This window comes from Nelusetta ayraudi, unplaced genomic scaffold (assembly GCF_046127955.1).
Source record: "Nelusetta ayraudi isolate G7.1 ecotype Tasmania unplaced genomic scaffold, CSIRO-AGI_Nayr_v1 ptg000007l, whole genome shotgun sequence".
Lineage (NCBI taxonomy): Eukaryota > Metazoa > Chordata > Actinopteri > Tetraodontiformes > Monacanthidae > Nelusetta > Nelusetta ayraudi.
This window is the reverse complement of record NW_027466057.1, coordinates 2916387-2941843: the sequence shown is the minus strand read 5'-3', so window position 1 is coordinate 2941843 and position 25457 is coordinate 2916387. Positions and strand designations below refer to the sequence as shown.

The window sequence follows — 25457 nt, the reverse complement described above, 5'->3', positions numbered from 1 at the left end:
TTTCTGTACCTAATCGTCCGAATATGTCCGCGGAGCCGTGGTTAGTCTCCCCCTGACATAAATGGGTCAGTTATCTCCTGCTGCTCACATAAAGAAAAGTACGAGGGGGGGTGGGGGGGACAAAAAAATACTGCTGTGCCGGCAGTTCGGTTTATTGACCCCCCGCATGTAAATTAGCAGCAATTATGACGCGAGCCCTTTTACGATAGCAGGCGATGGTTTCACATTAACACGAGTTATTATTCATCACTACCCGCCCGTAATCTGCTGGAAGGCAGTGCAGAGCTTTTAGAGCCCAGACAGGCTGACGAGCGGCACGTCAACCTTCCAGATTTCCTTTTTCTAATTCTTTAAGTGACTTTTTTTTTTTTTTCCCCCTCAAGAAAAATCTGTGAAGCCGAGTGTCGCGACTGGGTGTGAGGACGGAAACAGTGTGTGTGCACTCACTGAGCGCGCAGCCATGGTCACGGCAATGCCGGAGAGGAACGTCAGGTAGTAGCCGGGGTACACGCCGTGCCACAGCGCTGACAGCAGGAAGGTGGCGGCGGTGGGGTTGATGGTGCTGCGCTCGTAGCACACCCTGCAGACAGAATCAGCACCATGCCGGTCATTCAAGTCTTTACTGTCACGTAAAGCACTGAACAATTCAGATTTGCTTCGTTTATTCTTTTTCAAATATTTGTACCTTTTTAGCCAAAGAGATGTCTGGATATTCCAGTTGTCGAGGAAGCTCTTAAAACTTGTTGAAAACTAAAGAGGCAGGCCAGAGAACAAGCGGTCAGACTTTGGCTGAAAACAACTTTACGTCATTGTGAAAGTGATGGTTTTTCGTTGAGGGAGGGAAGGACGGAAAACGAAGGTGCACCTCGATATCCAGGATTCTGAGGTTGGATATGAGGTCCCAGCGCGGGGAGCCGTCTTTGTTGTACCCGTTGAAGCCAAATCCTGCTGCGTTGTTGATGGCATCAGCTGCAGGAGAGATTTAATAAAGGCCTTTGAGCGGCACAACAACGGAGGAGGCGGGGCCCCACTTCCTTAAAATACACCCTTAATTAAAGTAATGACAGAAACAGATGGGGGTTGAGCGCCGCGTGTAATTGGCATTGGGTGGGGAGCAGCGGCTGCAGTTCTCGCAGTACACACTAGATGGCACCATTTAACAAAGAAAATGGTCAATCTGGCTTTTTGTCCACCCTTCCATTATTTCATTGGTGGCGTTTCAATACCATTAAGGATGGCTTAACCTCGCGCTAAGAGTAAGACGTTTTACAGAATGTTCACTGTAGCTTGATTACCAGCCTGAGGAGTACATTTCTTTTAAAATGCTTTCTTCTGAGTTGCATGCGTAGAGGTCCAGAGCGGCAGCATCCGCGGGTTACTCACCGAACGTCCAGACGAAGTAGTACTTTGGCCTGAGGGCCAGCATGGCCAGGTAGAGGTAGACCACCTGCAGGTAAAAGGGCGTGGCGCTGACAAAGTCGTCGTCGATGGAGCGGTCCACCGGCAGCAGCTTGCACAGCGACAGGTAGATGGCCAGCGACACGCCGCAGGTGCACAGCTTGAAGATGACGTCGTTCTGGGGGTCGGAGGGAGGGGGTGGCGTGAGTGATTGTCTGTCTGTGTTTGTCTGTGAGACACCCAGCAGCAGGAAGCGGAGGGATCATCCGCACCTCTGTTACTCTGACTGAAGGTCGACACAAGACCTTGAAAGTTTAGCAACTACAATTAAATGCTTTAACATAAAAAACAAAATAAAACAAAACGAAAAAAAAAAATCACTTTCTGATTTCCTTCATTAAACCAGCGGTCGTGGCTTTCGACCAGAGACCACGTTCAGCTTCACTCTAAAGGAAACCACACGAGTTTCACAGCAGCGGTTATGAGATTTCACAGCCGCCTGTGTAGGATTTACACCTTCACTCTACGCCCCACCCATCCCCATCCTCACCCACACCCTCAGCCCTACTCCCACCCCCCCGACAGTGCGGTACCTTGGGCGACGGCTCGCTCTGCTTGCACTTCCCGTTCTCCCTGCCGTTGGCGTTCTCCTGATGGCGAGGCTGGTAGCACGTGCCTTCGATGAACGCCACGTAGTCGTTGTAGGAGCAGGTGGGCCCCGCCAGGATGCCCATGAAGTTACAGTTGTAGCTCAGGTACTCCAGCAGGCTGGGCATCCGCCTATGGGGGAGGATGGGGGTGGGGGACAAGAGGAAATTAAAAGAGTCCGGTGACGCTTCCTGTTTACTGAGAAACCTTTTTTTTTTTTTCGCGGTCTGCTCCGACCAACCGGGAGGGGCCGAGCGCTCGGCTTGAATGATTGGCTCCGCCCTAAACGGAGAAAGGGAGCCGGCGTATCGCTTGCTAATTGCTCCTCTCGGTGAGACTTTCAGAGGCGAGACGCTCGCTCGCTCGCGGCCACTTAGCGAGAGAGGTCCGCGGAGCGCAGCTGCAGCCGCTCACGGTTTGGATTCCGCCGTGCGGGTTTTCGTGCACTTAGCAGCAATTTTAAAAGTCATTTATGCATCGCCGATAGTAACAGGCCAGTGAAAGGAATTTGCAGCGCAACTATGAAATGATGCGAGGGAAAATATTCCCACCGCACAACTCACATCGGAGTGAAGCAATTAAATAAATGGATACATTTCTTTCCATTATTTTTTTTTTGCAGCTCTTTTGGCTGAACACAATCATCTGACGTAGCAAAAACATACCTGAGTCACATACCTGATAGCAAGGTATTTCTGACCCGGGGTCAGCTGTCCTTCCTTCTTGTACATGCCTGCAAACGGCAAGAAAAACAAACAGTGGCGTAAAAATAGAATTTGACGCACATGAACTTGATAGCAGACACACTTGTTCGGGGCTGTTTGATTAGTTCGGCTGTGCTCTTTTCTGAGAAGGCCAAGTGGAGGGCTGGTGCATTGATCAACCTTGTGTGTGTGTGTGTGTGTGTATATATATATACGTGTGTTTAAAGCGGCAACTGTGTCAAACTGCGGCGTCTTAGTGATGCAGACAGAAAAAGCTGCCATGAAAGGACGAGTGTGTGCGCACGCTGCGTTGTTGCCCCCATTATGTAACGCTGTTTGTGCTCACTTTCTGCCTCGCTAATCCACTGTCTCAACCAACTACAGGGTTGGGAATTAAAAAAAAAAAAAAAAAAAAAAAAAAAAGAAAGAAAGGCCACGTGACAGAGACAATTTAAACCGACATTACTTCCGTCCCGTCTGCCACTCGCGCTCGACTCACCGTCGTGTATTTCAAACGCCAGGCTGGTGATCTTCTGCGTGATGACCATCATGGGCCTGATCAAAAAACAGAAGGGAAAAAGAAGTTTAGATGTTATTGGTGCTATTTTTCTTTTTAAAGATTCTGCTCTTATTCAGCACAGAGTCAAGACGAGCAAAGAAAAGTCAACTCTGTGACACTGGTGGAGGGAGGCGGTTTACGCTGATATTTTGCTGGGAGAGCCGAGGCGACGGCTACGGTAGCGAAATCGCTGCCCTCGCAGCGGCAGCGTGGGGGTTCGCGTTGGGGTTGCTAGGTAACTGGCCACCCCCCCCCAACCCTGCCGGGAGCGCAGGATGTCTGCCGGGGCCGTCTGACAGTCTCGCCGAGCGTCAGGCGTCCGCGAGGAGCAACCGTCCCCGTCGACGCTCTCCACACTGGCAGGCCGCTGAGACGCATATTTGCTTTTTTGTGTTTGGCTTCGGCTGGTTGAGTCACATCCAGCACTCCCTCCACTCTCAGCGTCGCCTCTTTTTTTCTTTCTTTTTTCTTTTTTTTTTATTTAACACCATTCGCACACCGTTTAGCGGTCGACGCCAGGATCAGCAGGGATCGCTGGGCTTTTTAGGCTGTGAAACATAAAAACAAAAACGGGAAAAGAAAGGACTCGCTCACCCTGTGAAATCTGCAGAGTACATGCCGTAGTCAAAAACGTAGACGCGAGTGATCTGACACAGTATGAGATAGCCGAGCGTCACGACGAAGCAGTACCTGCACAAAGGAAGAGAGAAGCAATTTTAGAAATGAGTGAATAAAAGATTATGTGCAATTATATTATGGGCAAATATGCAGTGCATATGAACAGTATAACAGTATATAATGAACAGTCCAAGCAGGATGTAGCGTAAAGACGCCGGAATTAGCAAGGATGCTAGATTTCCTGAATGGATGAACATACAATAAAACCACAAAAATAGAAAAGGATCATAGACATCAAAAAAATAAACACAAAACCCTGGCACAATTAAAAAAAAATCACATTTTTCCAGCTCTCCTTTCAAAGACCTAAAAGATGGACAATCAGCTCATGCTGCCCTGCACTGACTGACGACATTTTGAGCAAATGTTTTGCATGCATAAGCTCTGATTTTCAATCTTCTATGCAGGATTCATGTTTCTGGGCTCCTCTTTGCGGCAGATAATCTTTCAACGCAGGACGAAAGGCTGCGGCCTTGTGGTTGCAGGACCGATCTGCGGGGCGGTTAGAGGGTTGGGAGGGCGGGGCAAAAAGGGCGAACAAGGTTTTGAAACAGTGTTGGTTCGAGCCTTCCAGACAAAACGGCCTATCAGTCCGAAACAGGGGCCAGAGGCAGCGGCACACGAGCGTTCGTAGGAGTCACTCTGGGCGAAGGCCAGCCGGCGTCCATCCCGCCGCCGCTGCAGCCGCTGACAATAAGGCCTCTGTGAGCTCTGAGAGGCGGCACAGCAATGTGGACGGCGCACAACGAGACCTCTCCATTCTGAGAGCCGCCACTTTCCACCGGCAAGCATTTGAGACGCAACAGGGTGGGCGGCGCGATGAAGCAGCATGAAACACGTTTGGAGGGAGATCTGCTTTCTCCAGTGTTGCTACTGGCTGATGACAAAACCCAAGGGGAAGGCAAGGAAAATAATTAGAATGTGCATGGTTAATTAGAATTAATAGTTTGGACTTTGTGGCTCTCGGGGAAAGTTGATTTTCTTGGTTGTCTAAATGGCTCGCCGTCAAGTAATTATCTCACATATTCCCTGGATGAAAGGTGTTTCTCTTAGAGCCACGGTGGAAAAAAAAAAAAAAACACGATTGCAACCATCAGGGGGGTTTCGCAGAGTTCCTCTTTCAGATGGCACAACGCGATGACACGTTTCTTGCTTTGTGGAAGGCTTCAGAGACTGTCAGTTCCTGAAGTGCTGCCCTGTGAACTGCACTTGGGTTCGAGAAACTGATATTTCTCAGGATGTATCGGGTGAACAAGGTCGATACAGCGATAGTGCCCGTTTAAGTACAACTCAATTTTGCGTCCTGGAGTAAAAACCAATTTCGTCCACTGGATGGCGTGAAGCAAAGGTGTGACGATGCAGAGACTTGCCGATGTAAAAAAAACAAAACAAAATAAAAACAGTGGAAACACACAATTGAGCATTTCTCAGCACTAAACGTCTCACAATCTTGTATAGCAACAATCGGCGCTGCAATGATATTGTGTTGCCGTTGTGGCAATTTCGTCTGGCGGCGTCACCAACTGACCTGAAGCTGGCGCCACTTTAATCTGCTTTCACATCTCCATTACAGAATAAATCCATTAATGAATCCCATATTTGGTTGTGCGGCGTTTGATAGCGGCTAATCTGCCGGAGATGGGGAAAAAAGGATCGACAACTCCCCAAACACCGGGCCGGGGGGGGGGGGACAAACCACCGGCGCTGTGTTTGCAGCAGAAGTGGCTTTTAAGGCGCCGTCTTCTCGCTTTCCAGTGACCAGGCGGGATTCATCGCACAAAAACCGCAGTCAGTCAGTCGGACATTTTTCATCTCTCAACAAACGCAGCGCTCATTGAATGGTGCACAAAGGCCTCGGGCCGCACATGCTTATATTAAAAAAGGAAATGAAAGGCCGCGCACGAGGAGGGCACGGCTCCCTCGCCTTCGGGCCGACTTCAGAGGGAGTCGAAGCGGAACGCCACGTCTAATGAGAGGTTTCAAACGTTCAGAAGGTTGAAATTCTGGTTGATTAAATGCACAAAAAGATAAATTAAGCTCGGTAAAGTTGTGTGCGCGGACCTGATGGAACTAATAGTTAAGGCGCCACAATACAGGACTGGGATCTCTTCCTGTACTGGAATGTGCAACTCGCTGCTTTCTGCGATTTGTGACAGTTTTCTGCAGTGAAAACCTCCTTTTCCGAGTTTGCAACTGCCCTATTTGATCAACATCAACTCCTCGAACTGGCAGCTCGTGTCAGTGGGTATCAGCCGGGTGTAATTCCCAGCTCGGAAGTCTGCGTTTCTGTGAGATTATTCGTCCTCGAGGCACCTCAGACTGGAGCCCGGAGCTTAAGTGGGTGGACGCAAGTACAGTTGCCGGGACGCTGAACGTGAAGCGGTGAAATAAATAGAAGAAGCTAAAAATAAATGTCTGAGCGGTCCGAGGCCTCACTCGAAGGGGCGTGCACGCACAGCGAAGGCCCGGAGGCACAGACGTCGCGTTTATAGTGAACTCGTGAAAATTCCCATGTGCTCGGCAGGCCGGGCTGGAGTTAGGAGTGAGTTTTCACTCCAGGAACGGAGAATTCCACAGGGAGAAAACAGCCGACGGCTTCCTTCATAAATATAAGCTGGTATTTTAATTCAAACGGACCCGTATTGTACCAAAGACCATTGTCTTTCATGGGGAAGCAACAATGTTGACACAAACCTGTTTAGCTTCCCGGAAATGTTTGCAGCCTCCCCTGGTTCAGCTAAACGCTAAAACTCAGAAACCACTCACAACCAAGGCCGCCGCAAGGAACAAACACACAGCCAGGGGTGTTGTCACCATCCTCGTGCCCTTTGTGACATCACAAAGATCAAATTTCCAGAACTGGGTGTTTTTGGAAAACTACAAGGACAGCTACAGACACAGAAAACATTGAAACAGTGAATTCACTATTCAGAATTCACTATTTTTTTTCGGCAAGACTGCTGCTTTTTTTTTTTTTTTAACGTCCATTCGTGACTCCACGTCCAATTTCACAGCTTCCCCCGTTGTTCGGCCAGCAGGCAGTGCTGTGTGTTCACGCTCGACGGCGGGGAACATTCTAGAACAGTCCCCCTTGTCTGCTCGCCACGTGCAACAGGTGAGCCGTCGCGGGGGAGCGGTGGGAAGCAGGGGGCGGAGGTAGCGGCAGAGTGGGCCGAGAACAGAGGATCCAGAGGCAAAGAGGAGGAGGAGCGTAACGAAACATGACTCCTGGCCGCTGAACAACAGTCAGCCGGGGTTTATTCTCACCGTCCAAAAAAAGACCCTGGCAATCCCGCAAAACTGTCACACTGAGCTCCTGAAGGCTACAGTTGCTACAGTCTGCGGGGGGGGGGTTCAGAATGCGTCTTCAAGGTTTAACGCGTCCCCCAAAACAATCAGGGGGATCAGACGGGTTCACTTGGCCGTCGTTTGCGAGTTAGCACTTGTTTCCGAAAAAAAAAATAAAAAATGAAGTCACATCCACCCGTCCTTCGCACGATGAGGAAGAATGCGGCCAGTTTTCTCAGATTCCACAACAATCAGCTGGCAGGCGGCATGAGGGTGTTTTGACAGAACGCCCTATCTGCTCCTATCAGAGAGCATTCTGACCAGGGCGTGAACGTCTGCCGGAAGGATGTCGCTGCTGTAGCAACCGTCTTATCATAGCTAGACGCCATTTCCATATTAAAAGAAAAGCAAACAATAAAAAAAGACATCGGCAAAGGTTCTTCCTGGTGGCCGTGCCGTGACCTCACTCCAACTGCCCGTGGGCGTGGATGAATGGGTGTTGTGGAGGCGGTGCACAAATGGACGTGTGGGATCAGGCTTGTGTGAATGGCGTGAGTGAACGTGTGCGAATGCATGTGGGCGTGGCCCGGGTGGGGAGTATCGCTTTCTTCTTTTAATGGTTTTGTTCGCGTTTCTGTCCTTTTTTCCCGTACAGTACACACTTCTATCAATGTATCAATGGGCAGTATGTTAAGCTCACTAATAGAAAACTCTTAATTCAAGCCAAATTTTACAGACTTGAACATAAAAAAAAAACCCACATACGTAAAAGTTTTAACTGATGGATCGTTTCAACGCTGTACTTGGTAGAGAGCCTGAGCTAGCTGAGGCCTCCACAGTGTTGTGACCGCGGGTCACGGAGAGCACGACCCCTGCGGTCGAGTCGCAGCCCGCCACTCCGACATTGGTTACATTTGTTGTGTATAAAAGGTGCAGCGGGGGCAGGTTCAATGTCCTCGACGGGCATGTGCATGTCAGCGCGCCCTGCGCCCCCGCAGCCTCCATGCGGCTGAACTTCATCTCCGCAGGGAAGGTGTGTTCGTGCAAACAGACCTTTTAATACTACTATTACTTCAATAGAAGGTAAATAAAAGGCAAAGAGCGCTGCTGAGTTCAGCGTTGGACGAGCGACAAGTGAGGAAAGGTTCAACCAGCCAGAGTAAATGCTGAGCAAACCTTGTTAAAAGCCAACAGAATCTGCTCCAACGCCTCTGGTTGAACGGTCATTGTTTTTTTTTTTTTGTCTCTTTCCCTACTTTTTAAAGGTCAGTGCCAACCATCATAAATGTTTTGTTAGCGTCTATTTATAGTGCCACCCCCCGGGGGGGAAACATTTTCTGTTTACACCTGCCTGCACGGATAACCTTGGATCGTGACAGAAAATAACATCAAAGCCAATGATTTTCTGTGTGTGTGTGTGTGTGTGTGTCTGTGTGTGTTGATTTTGATGAGTCATGGTCACAGATGGCGACCTGGGGGCCAGAATCGTCATTGTCACTGTGACTGGGGCGAGAAAACAGGACAAAAGGGAAGCATGAGAAAGGGCAAGAGTTCGTATGTTACAACCCCCATATAACCACTCCCCCCCCTCCCCCCAGTCACACACACACACGCTCCCACTTTTCTTTTCTACTTCCATATTCCTTCACAGTTGTATTTGTTTTGTGATGACTTGAAGGAGGAGGCTGCGAGGCTCGGTTTTAGTTTTCTGAAAAGAACTCAATTTGCACTCACTTGTGCATGTGCTCCAGGCTGGCAAACACCATCACGCCGTAGGACAGACCACTCTGCAGCAAGAAATGGAGGGAATACCTGCGGAGAGAGGGAGACAGGTCAACAAGGTGTCAGTCAGGATTTTGCGTCTTTATTTTGCGTAATTTAAAAAAAAGCAAAACTGATTTTTTTTTTTTAAACGCAGCAGGAGAGAACTTTCTCCTATTGTCTCTCAACAAAACAGTTTCACGTTGAGACAGAACACGGCGCCCAGTGTCTTCGGTTTAATGTCGACGCGCACTTCAGACTAAGGAGGTAAAGATCTGTCAGAGTGGCTTGTTCTTAGCAAGTCGAAAAAAGAGAGGGGAGGTAATCTCACCGAGGGCAATGAGTTGATACAATGGCATCCGAGAAAGCAAAGAGACCGCGGCTCCCACATTATTCCTGTTTTTCACATCTTTGGTTTTCATCCCGCACGCAAGTGGAGCAGCTGCACAGCATTAATCATCCTCAAAGACTTCTCCGACAGACTCCCAAGGTCTCTGTTTACGGTCTGTGTTTGCACTGGGATGTCGCAAGGGGCTGATTTTACAGAACTGCCTTGTTGTTTTAGTGAAAAATGGATCCGGCCAAAGAACTGAGGGATGCTCTCTCCTCATCTGTGGTTGGGGGTTGGGCAGGGTTGGGAGGGTTCACTGGCAAATTACGCGCACGTCCGACTGTCACAGAGCGTTAGCGTCGCTCGTTTAGCGACACCAGCGTCCTTTAATTGTCGCAGTCCGGCAGCGATGTTGAAAAGCATTCGGAGACGAGCTCGTGCAACCTGACACACGCACACACGAGCACACGAGTGGGGAGCATATCTGAAAATAACTCAACTGTCTGCAGCATCTGCCAGACAGATCCTCCGGGACCACGGCCAGGTCCCCTCCCCCCCCCCCCCCCCCGCCCCTTGAGGCAGAGTAGAGAGCTGCCTTCGTGCGTGCGCGGGTGCCTCGATGCGCTCATGCATTACACATGAGCGGGCGGCCCGCGCCAACGTGGGCCCAGCTCCCATGAACGGTTCCAGTTACATCAAAAGTGAAAGCAGTAGATCCCGAAAGAGGCACCTGCCATTCTGCGTCGTTCACTCCCTGACCCCAGGATGACCTCACGGTGGCACTGTCGCGTCAGAAGTGGAGGTGGCACGTGTCCATGTCCTCTCACCTAGTGTAAAAGGATCATTCCGGATCGCTTACCGTAGTCTCGGGCCAGATCAAACCAAACACAGACACGCTTGTTTTCATGTTTCATAATATTTATTTTAGCGCTTGACCGCAAGACCCACCCGCAGTGTCACTGTGACTTATGAATGGGATTCCTGGTCGAATTAGCTAATTATGTTTTGGTGGCGGATCACACTCAACTTCCTTTCAGAGGGCAGGGCACCGTTAACATGCTGAACCAAGCTAGCAAATCTCTCTGCTTCACTTCCATAAAGTTGTAACAGTCCTTTGGTCACTCTGATGACTGGCAGGGCAGCTGCAACTTATCAGTTCCTGGACTATTTCATTTCCTCACTTCGGCCTCTTTGTTCTGTGTTTGAGCAAAGGGAGTCACTCCTGTGTGACACACACACACACACACACACACACACACACACACACACACACACACACACACACACACACACACACACACACACACACACACACACACACACACACACAGTCAAGTGATTCATGAGAGTTAGAGCCACGTGACCTCCACTTTACAGTCAGACCACGCTGCACAGCAGCAAGGCTGGCGGGGACTGAACCCTGTCACCTGCAGCAGTCTGGTCACTGGTTCACTTTCAACCTGGTTGGCATGATGACAGGGAGAACGAAAGCATTGATGCTTTGCACATTTAGGCTCAGGTGCAACTGGACCGTGGTGCAAGAAGAACAACATCTGGACATTTAAGCAGTTGATTGTTGCTTCTACTGAAGCTAAAAAATGAATAGTGAGAACAGAGGGGAGAGGAAAGGCGAGAAGCTGCAGGAGAAGGAGAAAAAGAGAGAGAGAGAGAAGAGAGAGCGAGAGAGAGAGAGAGAGAGAGAAGAGAGAGCAAGAGAGAGAGAGAGAGAGAGAAGAGAGAGCGAGAGAGAGAGAGAGAGAGAGAGAAGAGAGAGCGAGAGAGGCCCGCCACAAAGACAGAGAGCGAGAGAGGCCCGCCACAAAGAGAGAGAGAGAGAGAGAGAGAGAGAAGGACTCACCAGCCAAAGCAGAAGAGGGCCAAGTAGAAGCCCAGCAGAGTGGCCACGACGTGTCTGATGAAGGGACTGGCCTTACTAGGGTGGAGGTAGATCCGAAACCACACAGCCATCAGCAGGGCGAACAGCTGACCCGCCACAAAGTTGACCTGCACGAAAGAGCGACAGGAAGAGGTCAACAGCTGGATTCTGGAGACTTGCTGAAGCGGTGAAATAATTTTTTATCTGTATTTTTCTTTAAAGAAAAAGGAGATTTCAAGTGTGGAGGAGATATGCATGTATACTACGTATGTATTCATTTTTTGCTGCACCATCACAGCTGCTCCAACCCGACAAGACCAAGCCGGCATCGGACGCCAGTTCCTCTCTATTAAAAAGGCCTCAATTTATTTTTAGTCCCTGTCAATTTTTTATTTCGCTCAACCCCCAAAAAACTCTCAGGTCACAAAAACGGAACGCGGAGGAGAGATGCACCACAGCCTGAGCCTTCCAGGATTATTCCATTATGTACGGTGGGAGGGGGTGGCGGGGGGTAGATGGATGGGTTCCAAGAAACCCAATTTATTTATTTTTTTCACAAAGGAAAAATGCGTCAGCACAATTGGAAATGCGCGCGCACGCGCCGACGCGAGCTGGCAGCAAAGCCTTTTTGGTGTTTATTCAGCTCAGGAAATGTCTCAGAAGGCAGATGATCACCTCATCCAGCCAAATTATCTCCCCCGGTCCGAGGGGGAGGGAGAGAGAGAGAGAGAGAGAGGGAGAGAGAGAGAGAGACCAGGCCGATGCCAGGGAGGGCTCTGTGCAGCTGGTCTGTGCACATGCCAGAGGGGCTTCCAGGGCCGCAGCTGGGACCGCAGCGGCCCCCCCAAAAACGGCCAGGGGTGCGGACAAAAAGCACCCAAGGACTCGTGGGAGAGTCCCCGCCTCCTCGGAGAGGACGTGAACTCAGATGGAGTTTTTTCTTCTTTTTTTTTTTACATTTGTCGCTCTGTCCATGTCAGATGTGAACTGAAAACGGCGAGGTGGTAACACAAGTTATTTCAAAGAGATGTTGAATGGACTCATTTGGAATCCATAGGGGTATAAAAGGTAGTGTACGTGTCACTTTAAGGCTTTGACTTTCCACGGAGTTGCTATATGCACTGGTGAATTTAAGATATCGATAATGTTTTGCTTTCATTGTTTATCAAATTGCATTACTCAGCTATAGTAAGCTACTACTCATTTCTCATGAGCTGTGATATGAATGTATGAATTCCACATTTTTCCCTTATTTTACAGTCTGTATTGCCTATTTAATTATGATTTTAATTGGTTATGTGCAAAGTAGTCTAACGGTCCTGTTTCTAACACCATGATTACTTGTAAATGAGATAGCGGTAAGGGTTATGTCTACTTTGGCATCTTACCTATCCTTTTTGTTTGCATGTCTGTCGTTCATGCAAAACAAACAATCAATATCCTCAGGTCAGGAGTCTCTTCTGTCTCGCCGCTGTGCCCATTTGAAAAACCCGCGCCGCTATAAATGAAAAAGCTCATGAGTGTGTCTCAATAGACGAGATAACTCCTCCCCGCTGCTTTCCAGTGATTCCAGCCACCCGCAGGCCCGAATATAACGCTGGAAAACACCGGTGCTTCATCCTGGCTCTACGGCTGGGGGGGGGGGGGGGGGGGGGGTTGCAGGCTTGGCAGGGGCTTGAATGTGCGGTTTACTGTAAAAACAAACATGCGACCAACGGCTGTGTTTAAATTTCACCCCGCACGGTGCAGCAGTCTAAAGCCGGTGCCGCGGAGGGTATTTGTGGCCCCTCTTTCATCTCTTAATGTCTCCAAACGGCTCAACAAAAGAGGCTTTACCACAGATAACGGTGGGACTGGCCGGAGCCACCCAACGGAAAAAAAACCCTCTCTGTTTGATTACCGGCCGCCTCGTCGCTGTGTCGCTCACAGTGAGCCGTGTAGAACCAGCGGGCCCGGTTGCCCAAGCAGTGAGAAGACCATGTCGGCTGGTGGGCGGCTGTAGGAAGCAGGGAGCAAGGAAGGTGCTGCGAACTTGATACAGCAGTGGAACAAAGTTTTTGAGACACTGCATTAAAAGTCCAGTGTGTCAAAAAAAATGTGGGTATTTAGGGTACCATCAGGTGGGCTTCCTTAAGTACTGAGCCTCCTTTAAAAAGGGAGCAAGGCATTGGTCCGACAAATTGTCCATTGGTCCGACCTTCCCTAACCCTAACCCAAACCCTAATGGGACGTCGCACCAATGGGCAATTTGTCGGACTAATGGGAGGTCGGACCAATGGTGGCCCAAGATGGCAGCTAACCAGGAGCAAGACTCTTGCTCCATGTATATTCTTATAACCGTTCTAAGGGTAGGAAAACCAAATTACTTTTATTGTACTGCGAGTATACACTAATTATTGTATTTGTGGACAGTATGTTAAGCTTTTACCAATATAAAAATCCTAAATCAAGCCAAACTTTACACACTGGAGCTTCTCGAGTCTCAAGTCCCTTTCCATAGTCGTGCACGGCTCTTCCGGTCCGTCCACCGTCCAAATTGGATGTTTCCGCAAAGAAAATTCCCCCTCCCGCATGCAGGGCAAGCACGAGAATTTACTTGTTATTCCGCCGCCCTTTGGACAAGGTCTGTCTGACGTAGCCGCGCCTTATAAAACAAGGAGAAATACGAAATTTCCCGCAAAGATTGCGCACAATTCTCGAGGGTGTGTCCGGAGACGTCAAATCAGCTCCGTACTGACAAGCAGCATCCATGTTTGTTTTGATGCCACGTGCCGTGATGCCCCAACCGGCAGCACAATGGGACCACGAGGCGTATTTAGGTCACCCCAACAGATCCGTCTGGCCCGCAAGCAGCGAAAGGCGACGCACGAGCGCTATCCATTATCTGTACATCCTGCATGATTAATGAGGCGGCGGGGTCGGGGAGGGGGTATTAAGCCTTAAGTAGGTGGGCGCTTTAGGTCTGCACCATTTACTGACAAATGGTCTGCAGTGTTAGCTGGAGCGCACCACGCTACAACGCGTCTTGACGGCAGGAAGCGGAGCGGGGAGGGGCCCGGCGTGCCCGGCGTGCACGGACGAACAGGCGGGAACCTCGCGGTGATCTTTTGTCAAGCGGCGCCATTGTTCGACGGAGGGACCCGGCGGGGACCGAGATGAGTGTGACAACAAATAAAACTGTTGTCACATAAAACAAAAAGCAAACAGGAGGCGGCGCAGGGCACAAGTGGAGCCCTGCCTGAAGCGCGTCACCACCAAAAGGGGGCGTCATTTGGTTTTTGCGGGGAAATAAGAGTCACGATTAGAACACAAGTTCTAATCGGTCACACACAGACAATTTAGCGTAATGAAAGTACCAGCGGCAGGACAAACAGAAAAAAAACAATCCCGTCCGTAGAGCAGGTGTTGGCCAACTACGGCCCGGGGGCCATATTTGTCCCGTTAAGGCTTTTAATCCGGCCCGTCAAACTTGAAATTATATTAATAAACCTTAGTGATGTTTTAGTTTGCCTGCGTTCTCGCCCTTACTGTTATGATGACGACATCCTGGAGAATTACATAACTCTCAGTGCTTTTAAATAGCAATAACTTTCAGCACTAGAATAAGCTGTTATTCATTTAATTGTCAGTGTTTTAAGAGCCACTTCAACAAAGAGGACTTCAAAGAGACATTTTGTTCTAATGCCTTCGCTCATTTTGTTTTTAACATTTAAATCAAAACACATTTTCTACTTATCACATGATATCTTTTTCTCCGCCGTGGTGGGCCGCCAAAACACTCCATCCATCTGCTCCTGCTCCAGCCCCTCTGACAAATTCTAGAACCCATTGTCACCCAGGGGTCAAAAAGTTTAGAGTTTCTCACATGGAGCTGGAAATTAAAAACTAAACCCCCTGCTAGCGCAAGATGTTGCACACTCTGCGGAGGAGAGCGCGACTGCTGCACAAACCTCGGCTGAACCCGACCTCCATGACACCAGCCTCTGGCCCCCCGAGTGAACAATCTGCCCCTCCCTTGGATATCAACACGGTGCTCTTGTGAGTAATGGAATTTAACGAGGGCGGGAGCGAGGAACCGCATTGTTCGCTGTGGCAGTCGTCCGACGGAGCCGCTCGCAGCTGTTCCGCGGTTTGATCTTTGGCACTTGCTCGCTCGCGCACATCAAGGGCTGCAGAACATTTGCATGTACAACACTTCGACGCTACGACGAGGCGCAAAGTGACTTCAGGCGTCTTGCAAACCCTGCAAGGCAGCCCACCACTGAGCTGTGACTCTTGCTGTCCCTCCCACACCCCCTTCCCCAGCATGTATTGAAACCTCAACTTCAGTCCGTTGTGACACAATAAACAGCATAATGGGTTTTTTTTTTGTTTTTTTTTAAACCAGCACAGAGTTTTGTAACCGAGGAAACGCTCTCATTGAACATGTAAATAGAAATAGTGCAGTATTTTCAGAGGGGGAATATTTTGACACAAGGAAAAAAAACAATATTAAGGCTGCTTGGAAAACCTGCAGAACAACATGATGGTGAATAATCACAGGCAATAAAAAAAAAAAAGCGTAACGGAGGAGTCAATATTTATCAGGGTCACAGTGCAAATACCGCTGCTTTCCGCTTCTGAGAGCTGTGACGATGACACCTGTGGAAACGTTGCAGCCTGCTGAGGCTAGTTGTCTGTTTGTGCAGGCCTGTAATTGGACCTGTTGCACAGGGAGACCCGCTGAGGCTGCGCCGCTCGCTCGCACGCCGCTCGCACGGAGAGCTCGCGCGATCAAATCACTTCGCTAGGACGCGTCAGGTCGCTGTGAACAACACGTCGCCTCAGTTCCCGGCACACACAGACGGCACGCAGTACGCGTAAACGCTCAATATTACAGCTAAAATGGCCCAGACATTCCCCCCTGAAAATGCCTTCCGACAACTTTATAATGGCCAGTGTTCAAATCACCAACTCAAATGACAATTTAAGACAGAAAAAATAACATGGCAATAATAATCAGGGACCTTTAACATCTTAAAAATGTTAAAACATTCATGGTGATCTTCGAACAATTCTGAGGGAGTCTCTAAACTAAAGAGGGACAAATGTGCTGATCTACAGGCCAGTGTTTTCATGAACACACTGTTTCATGCAATTGAGGGGGGGGGGGAAGAAAATACAGAGGACCATTAAATATCTGAATCACGAAAAGTGCATTATCCTGCTTTAAACACACAAGAACACACCGTTCTCCTTGCGAGGAAAGCAGACCGCGTGCAGACTTCCCGCATTTCACCTGCACGTGCGATTTGAAAGTGAAATCTGGCACCACAGCATCCTGGCTGTAAGTCTCGTGCCCCACTGTACTGTCGCCTTCTTCGTGAAAGGGCGAAAAAAAACAATTGGGTGAAAGGTGACTGCAACAAAACCTACTGGGTGAACAGCTAACGCGATAATGCCACAAAAACGATAATAAATGTTATCAATAGAGCACTTTTTGAAGTCCTTAAATACACTTTACAAAAAAGGATAAAACTTTATAACTCAAATGCAAATTAGAGAAAAATAAGTTAAAACAAGGAAGTTAGTATCAATTGTAGTTAGTGAGTAACATTAAAACAGTCACTAAACATTAAAAGCAGAACAGAAAAGATGTGTTTTAAGTCGTAATTTGAACAAGGGCAGGTCAACAAATTAAATAAAGCTCGATGTGACGAGTGCAATAACGCCTGAGAGGTCACAGGGGTCGCTTTCCCTTCCGCCGGGAGTGTTGAGAGACCAAGCATTGCTTTCCGTGGACAGCAGGTGCGATAATAGTTTACCAAATAAACGTTTTTGCAACAGACAGGAGATGTTGCTTCGTCATCCATATTGCATGCCGCTTTCCTTTTCATTATTAAACTCCCTCTAATGTCGACCGAGGAACATAGCTCAGCGCATCAGAATGTGCTCCAGGGGAAACCTCTGTTAGGGGTAAAAAATAAAAAAAAATAAAAAAAAAAGGGTGGGGGAGTAGCAAGTAAACTCTGCAGAGAGACACTCGAACTGTCCGGGATGAAAGCAGTGAATGAGCTCTCGGCAATCCAAAACACTTCAAGTGAGCGATGAGTTCAAAAACGAAAGCTGGAAGGGTGACCAGTCTCACTTGTGAAGCACTTGTACGAGGTTTTCCTGTCGCCGGGCGGAGACGCATATTTCATTCATTCCATTCTCTCCCTCTGCCAAGCGGGAACAAAGCAGTTTAGCTCAACACCAGGTCAGAGGGAGCAAACGTCCAAAAGCCTCGGGGATCTCGGCCTCGCCGGGCAACGACGTGGGCAGAGACGCACAACATGGAGCGACACGCCGACGGGTGGGAGGAAGTCGTTGCTGCGCAGCGGGAAGCGGCGATAAGGCGGCTTCCTGAATGCCGCTCTCTGGCGGAATGGAGCGCAAGTCCGGTGAGGGAAAGACGGAAAGATATGGCATCGCCATGAAGAAAACAACGGCACTCGGGGATTAGAGCGCTGCTCTTTGTCAAGTTGCTCACGCCTCATTTACCAGTTCCGTGACATGTATGCAATGCTCTCGGTTGCCAGACAAAATGAAAACAATGAACAAACAAACAAAGAAACTAACAGACAGATGCTTTAAAGGTCCAGTGTGTAATATTTGGCTTGATTTATGATTTCATACTGGTAAAAACACAATATACTGCCCATTCATACATTAACAAAAGTGTATAATCGCAGTACAGTTCCAGTAATTTGTTTTTTCTACCCTTAGGATGGTTCCGTATATATAAGACTATGCATCGAGCTTCCTCCCTCCCACTTAGCTATCTTGCACCACCATATTTCTAAGGAAGCTGGGTGTGGACAATCCAGCCCGCTTTTCATACTGTATATAGGGTGACTGCTTGCGTCTTGTAATAAACCAACAAACAAGAAGGTGGATTAGGCATTCAGGTTTGGGTGCGCAGGCCACAGTAGCTCACTGGCAAACTCGAGAAGGGGAGGGAGAGTGAAAGACGCTGCAATCTAAAATGTAACCATTTGACGTCCCTTTATACAGAGATGGGACTTATGCCACAGGATATTGGCATCGGGCCGGGCACGGACATGATTTATTCATCGGCCGTCTGGTCTAGCGCCACCGATCCGTGTTCCGTTCCATACCTTGTCCCGGGCCATGGACGTGGCGCAAGACAACGCGAGACGAGCCGCACGAGTGAGCCGAAAGCATAAACGGGTCACAGTGCGTATAAGACCGTAGTGTTGCCAACTACCCGGTAAGAAAAGCAGCTATTGGCTACACTAAATCATTGCCTAACTTATTGGTCATACGCGTGTCATTGTAATGGACCTGGCAGGGCTGAATGACAGCGAAATAACGTTGTGGGAGAGACAAATGAATGGACTGCGTGTGGATAGGAGAGGGAAGGGGGGCATGGCAGCAGGATTCGTGAGCAGGTAAGGAGAACGATACGTGGTTTCACATCCGAGACGCCAAAAGTCTCTGACGGCAACAGAAAAAGTCGCTGGATTTGTGTCGCTGGTCGCATTTCTGAAGGAAAAAAACTTGCTAGAGGGGTCTGGATGTACGCTAAATATAGCGACAAAGTTGCTAAGTAGGCAACACAGCAAGGCGGCCGTCTCGACAGACGGCGGGAGCGCCGTGTCTCAAGAAGCTGACGATTTCATTTTGCATCTGGAGAATTTTCTCTCAAAAAACAAGACACCTGCTTTGAGCGCAGCTCGGCGCGACGCGTTCTTTCCCCGCCGTCTTCAAATGCACCGTGGATAAGCAGCAGCAGCGCGCGGTGCGGTGGAGATGTTTGCACACACTGCTGTGTCAAGCTGCCTCCTGAAGTGAAAACAGTCCTCTTGGCTTCACCACAGGGTTTGTGTGACATCACAGGGAGGACGGGATACCAACTGGAAGGCATGTAAAGGAAAACGTTCCCGTGAGACACCGATAAGCATCTGGTGCTGAACTGGCTTGTCCAGTCAGAAAGTCGCAACACCTTCATTTTTTTTTTTTACTCCGAAGTAACGGCAATGAGGGCTTTGGGTACACTCAGCAACTGACGGGGCAACTTTGATGCCACCGAGTCGCCGACATGCAAGCACGACGGGGAACTTTCTTCTTCTCTTCTGCACGGTCAATTTTAAGGCCCGTGTCATCGGGTCACAAGTTTTGAGCTGTCTCGTTTCTCCATCCATTGTGACAACTTCCTGTTGAAGGCAAGAATGGCCAGGGCTTTGTAGGGATTTTACAAAAACATTTATTGACAACGACTTAAACGCGTGACCTCGGCTGAGTGTGCGTACATCTCATAGAGCCGGGGGTCGAAAAAGGAAGCCAAGAAGCAAGAATGTGAAGCGCGTTGTCATCGTCGTCATTTTATAGGCTCCAATAAAAGGAGGGAGGAAAAAAATACCACTCCTCCGTGCCTTGTTATTGAACCCCTTCTATTCCTAACCCTGAGCCAAAGTTGGGACTCAGTGGTTTTCGACTGTTCGACGCGCTCTTCCTCAAAGTCGTCACTGGTTGTACAATCAAGACGTGACGTTCAGACGGGTGACGCGAAGGGCGAGCGCACATGAACGTGCACACGTGGGGAAGAAGGCTGTTCGGGCCTGAAGCGTGGCTTTCTCTCTCCCTCGCTCCTCCTTTCTGAGTCGCTCCAGTCAGGCTCGACCCTCAGGAAGGCTATTAATAGCTCAACGATCAACTATTCCCCACAAGGCAGACAGCGGCAGCAGCAGTGGGCCAGAACCTCGCACATGCACAATGCGGCTGCGTGCGCGTGTGCATCCCAGCACGAAACGTGCACGCACCCGCATCCGCTCGCCGGGTCAGAAATACCTGGAAAAACTCAAGAGCGTCGAGCGGGTGCAACCTGCAGAGCGCTAAGCTTCCTCAAGCTAGCGTGCAGGCAGCGCCTTGGAAAATAAACAAGAGGTACATGAGGAGCACAAAGGGAGGAGAGTAGGAAGCTTTTCATGCATAACTGGCCAAAAAATCCTCTGCGGAAAAGAGCTCTTTGTTCGGTCTCGCGCGCTTCGGATGCCAGTGGTTCTGTCTTTTGTCTCCTTCGGCAGAAAAATACAGAAACACTTCCCTCAGCCATCCATCCATCCATCCATCCGTCCATCCATTCTCTTGCACTCAGGGTCAAATGGGGTTTCTGGAACCCATCGCAGCTTTGTTGGGGTGAAGGCGGGGTTACACTCTGGGAAAATCCTAGGGCGAGTTTTAATGAGATAATGCGCCCTGGGTGCTAATTTTTCAGATGTTTGGGATTCTTTGGAGGGAAACAGAGCGTCACTTAAAGATAACTCTGCTTCTCTTCAGGCAGGCCACAGACAGGGCTACGGAGGCGTGTCCTGCTTTACTGGGGCTTTTGCTGTGGTGTGGGTTTCAGTGTCGCTTTTGAAACATTTTCCGCTGGTTGTATCGAAGTGTGCCACTGGCATCGTGGCAAGACGAGCTCTCACTGGGTCATTTTCATCTGAGAGCCGTTCCGTGGAGGCGCGAAGAGCCGCCCCGAGCGCGGCTGCTAACAGCAGACGTAACAGGAGAACGATATTCAGTTACAGAACTGTCCACTGACAACTCAATTTGGGATTTGGGATATTCAAAGCAAAAAAGCTTTCCCGGGCGTCTCGGTATCGCACTTTCCAAGACGTCCCGGTCGCCGCGAGTTGGCCTGTCTGGATGGAAGAAAAGCCAATTAAATAGATCTTATTAAAGCAATCCACAATAAAGGTAACCATTCAAAGCAGCACCTAACTGAGCTCAAAGTACAGTGCTACCAGTGTGACAAATGTAGAAATAAAAGAATGTCAAAGAATGTCAAATATTGTGTAATATGCTGAGGAAATGCCAGGAGGGCTGTCTGTTGTCAACATTCAAAATCATGTTGTCAGAATGTTATTACAGAAGTCATGAGGAGTGACATCACAAAATAAACGAGAAAAAAAAAAATACCCCACTGTATTGATAATCCTCAGGCAAGGCAAAGCAAAGCAAAACACCGCTGTCGCTTTTTAACATTCGAACTCGAACAAATTCGCCCAGTCTGATGGAATTTTACAGAGCAGCGCTTTCCGCCCGCGAGCGAAGCCGCAAAGACAGAAGCTCTCACGCAGCTGTGTGTCACTTTGAAGGGAAAACGAAGACGAGCAAGCGGCGAGGGGGAAAAAAAACTATGACGGTCACAGACAGGAAGAATGGGTTAAAACAGCGGCGATTCGAGACAATGCAAACATCGTAAATCTAACATGGCAATAATACAGACGTAGCGCCCAGTGGCGACTGGCGTAAAATCCCATTGAATCATCAACTCTGACAGTCTTCCAGGGTTTTGGCAGCTGCTGTCAGGGTGGGGAAGGGTTCAGTGGGGGGAGGGAGGGCAGGCAAGCGGTTGCTATGATACAGCAGGATATATGCAAAAGTCCTGAATAATGTTCAACAAGTGACGGGGAAAGAGGAAGCAAGCAAACAAACAAAAAAAAAAACCCACTCAAATTGACAGTTGATTAGTGGCCTCAGTGGCTGAACAGGTGCTGTGTTTGGAAGTGTGCGACTCAAAATGGAAAAAATAAAAATGACATGAAAAATATGATGGACAGTGAGGCTTGAGTATCAGAGGTGAATGTGGCACAAAAGGCAGGTTTTTTTTTCCTGCTAAGACTATAAATGCCAGCCTGGTGTTACATAACCATGTTAAGTAACTGAGATTTGTGGTCGGCTGAAAGGAGTTCTTGCGTGAAAAAGGCGCCGCCGAGGTACAGTAGGTGACTACTGACATTAACCAGCCTGAGAGCCACTGGCTGGATGACGTTGCAACCAGTATATCCTGCCCCCCCGACCCGTTCCTCCTGACTTAGAACGACTTGGACCTGCCTGGGTAAACCAGTCAGCAGCTAAGCGCGCTTTAAGAGGTGCAGCTCGATTGTGGAACGTTTTCAGTCTGCAGCAGTCGGGCACAGCTTCCTGTTTCATACCTCAAGAGGAGGCGGGAGAAAGTAAACAGAAACTGAATTGGGTTAGAGCCGTTCAGATGTTCAGAAAAAATTTGTCTGCCCCCATGGGCTTCCACACGCTACGCAAACTCAAATGCGAAACGCAACTACTGTTGCTATTTTCCTTACTTACTTCTTACTTTCCTTTTACTAAATTTCCATATCAACAGTTGCCGCCTGAGCATTTGATCTCAAGTTTGTCCAAGTGTGACGAGTCGAAAACAAAGGCTCAAGTTGAGTACCCCACCCCACCCATTGGTGTTCAGGGTACGCATGTCGTATCAGAAGTGAACAGCTTAGCGGCACGACACAACCAATCGATAATAGCACTATTTGGCAACAATTTCAACAATGGGTTGATGCCACTTTTAGTGGTGCTCTGTTGCAGCCCTTTGCCCTCTGTTTGCAGTTAGACTACTACTACTACTACTGCTTAGAATGTGACAGTTCTGGTAGGACATTCTTCTTAGAGACTAACCATGGCAATAATGAACAAGGACAGGTAAAATGTAAAAATCCAGAGAGCTCGTTGAAGTTGGAATTGACTTTTAACACAACGCTTAAAGCTGTACGGAAAACACTTGCAGATGAATGTCTCTTAAAAGTTAAAATTTAATTCCTTGGTAACCAGTTCAGTGTTGCAGAATGCTGTGTCACGCTGACTATTGTCAGTCACTTGCACTATGGATGGGAATGGAACACAGCTCTTGACAAAACACTTGTTCTGTGGAAATGGAATAGGTTAGGTCTCGGTGAGACCTGAAGACCGGCCTGCTCGTGCCTTACTGTGAGGAACGTTGGCAGCAAATCCCATCATGTTGCCCACAGACAAACTGTTGCTTGCAATGCTTGCAATGACTGTACATTATGTAGGTTGCAGCAGCTAACGGCGCTCCATCATGGCAAGCTGAGGGACGGGAGGGGCGGTGGCGGGGGTAATCAATTGCAGGGATGAGCTTCTCCCTGCCCCCAACCCAGGAGGCAGCCAATTAAAGACAATGGGGAGGTTGAGAAACTCTGGCAAGGTCCCGGGGGCTTTGTAGCGAGACCAGCAGTCCCAGCGCACAGGGCTGTTGGGACTCGTATGGCGACAGGGGGAGCTCAGAGGGAAACCAAGCCCTGATGCTTCAGGCAAATCTTTTAGGAAGCCTCAGCCTGCCCTTGCCACTCAGAGGAAAACTTTAACCTCTGGCCTAATGACATAATCGGTGGATTCCAAAAAAAGATTAGACTTTAAAGAGTGGGCACAACTTCAACTGCTGATTTTTCGTCCAACGGATGAGTCGCCGTCGGCAGTAGCATGCCAATTCAAACTTGAGTGAAACTCATTTAGTCAAGCCAGATGCACCACGTCAAGCCTGTGGCTCCCGGGAGCAGAGACGTGTCGGTGGATAAAAGGGAAGCCAGGAAGTCAGGATTCCTCGTCGCCGCTCGTGCCCCAAGGCCTACAGTACGGCGGCCGCGTAGAACAAAAGCCGCAGTGACAACAAAGGAGGCCTTGTTATCGTGATAAAAGACGCTGCGGTGGACTGGACTGACAAACTGCAATCCAATATGTCACGCAAATAGAGGGCCAATTGTGCAGCTGGGCCTCCTGCCTTTTGTGGGAGGAGAACACAACAGCGGCGAAGCCTTTACCTTCTGAGAAGGCTGCGTCGGTAAACAATGAGCTGCAAATCCAATTCACTGTAGGATGAGTTGACGTCTAACCGCCGCAAATCGCGGGAAAGAGCAGTCAGAGGGCAAAGATCCACACTACCAAGAGGGAGAAATGTAGCTGTTTAACGCAGAATTCTGTATTTCATTCCAAAGCCCTGTCAACTGTTTCTAAAGGCTTTTAGATAAATCAGAAACCAGCAACAGCAGCTCAAGCAGCAGAGGAGGCCATGAACAAAGGTGAATCGGAAGCTATTTCGCTGTTCCGATCAGTTTTAAGGCTAGACGTGGGGAAGTTAAATATTTCCTCGTAAGCGTCTGGTCCAAGTGCAAGATCACTTTTACACAGAATATACGGCCTTCACACAAAGTATAGAGTAAAAGAAAGAAATGCCTTGGTGGAATTAAGAGCAGACACATCCTCAGCCCCGGATCAGGAAGTGGCAGCCCTGCACCGTCATGCTAGTCATCGTGCTAAGACAAAACTGAAAGCTCCATCTCAAGGGCCTTCGGGTAATCACTGGAGCAAAAGATTCTCCAAGACCTAAAGTTCAATTCCATTTTTCAGCAGACAACCATGCAACATAAATCATTCAACAACAATAAAAAAAAAATTAAGATCTAATCAGAAAAACAGCATATTTAACCTTCTGTACAGCAATAGCTTCCTGCTAAAACATTTGCCTTCCACGTGTTTGGACAGGCACAAAACCAAGGAGGCTGCGAGGTGGTCTCAGAGGATGGAACAAACACCCATCTGCTGTCCAAAAATAATAATAAGTTAGAGGTATTATGCAGCCTTTTCTACCTTAAGCTGCCATTCATCTCTGTTGATAGCATTCAATCCAATGTGACTGAAAGAGGGCTTTCATTTCCAGCGTCGGAAAAAGAAGATGCAAATGAGCAGACAGTGATTTATTAGCTTCCTTTATCAAACTGGAGGTGGCCCTGATCATCGTTTCTTCCGGTCTGCGCGAGATAATCAGGTTGCCAAGTCCTTATCGGCACCCACAAAAACAGAGTAGGTAAACAACACCTTTGTAAATGTGTACAGAAATTCAGTAGGAGCACTCCGTGAAAGTAGTGCCAGTCTGCTTCTGAGGGGGAAGTGCCAAAGCGGAATCAAATGAGAGAAGACTGGGAGAAGTGCAGTGTCAGTTCACATTTCACAAGTCCCATTATAGCTCTGAGACCAATGCAGAGGCCTGCCTCTCCCATGGGAGGCATACAGTCCAGCTAACGCATCGCTGGGTGCCACACTGTGGACCCATAGTATCAATGATTGTCAATGACTGGGGGGGCCACACACATCACCCTGTATCCAGGCGACTGTATTGATTGACAAACCACAATCCCCCCATTGGGTGACACCTGTCCGACAAAGTAGCGCAGCCCCTCAGTTGGTCCTTGACTGTACGTCCTATTTCATCAAATCTACTTCAAACAGGGCAGCGACGCACATCGCCAGAGGCACTTCACGCAGACTGTCAATAGGCGACGCATCAATTAACACGCTCATGACAGCGTATCCATGGCAGCACTGACACTAGTCCTACTCCCCCCC

At 48.9% G+C, this 25457-nt stretch overlaps 2 protein-coding genes across 4 annotated transcripts in view; one reads left to right on the top strand and one right to left on the bottom strand.

Moving 5' to 3' along the window:
• The window catches only part of rps6ka1 (ribosomal protein S6 kinase a, polypeptide 1), a 377179-nt gene that overhangs the window by 338901 nt on the left and 12821 nt on the right, over positions 1-25457 (top strand). The window lies entirely within an intron of this gene.
• mboat2a (membrane bound O-acyltransferase domain containing 2a) overlaps positions 1-25457 on the bottom strand; it is a 29849-nt gene that overhangs the window by 2231 nt on the left and 2161 nt on the right. The window contains exons 2-11 of one of the 3 annotated variants that reach the window (XM_076017876.1): positions 11226-11371; positions 9010-9087; positions 3904-3999; positions 3250-3305; positions 2725-2779; positions 1992-2178; positions 1384-1576; positions 866-969; positions 686-750; positions 448-580 (exon numbers count right to left, since the gene is read on the bottom strand). In XM_076017876.1, the coding sequence (XP_075873991.1) occupies positions 448-580; positions 686-750; positions 866-969; positions 1384-1576; positions 1992-2178; positions 2725-2779; positions 3250-3305; positions 3904-3999; positions 9010-9087; positions 11226-11371 (1113 nt within the window). Of the gene's footprint in view, positions 1-447; positions 581-685; positions 751-865; positions 970-1383; positions 1577-1991; positions 2179-2724; positions 2780-3249; positions 3306-3903; positions 4000-9009; positions 9088-11225; positions 11372-25457 lie in introns of those variants that run through there. The other 2 variants (XM_076017877.1, XM_076017878.1) reach the window with 2 other exon arrangements.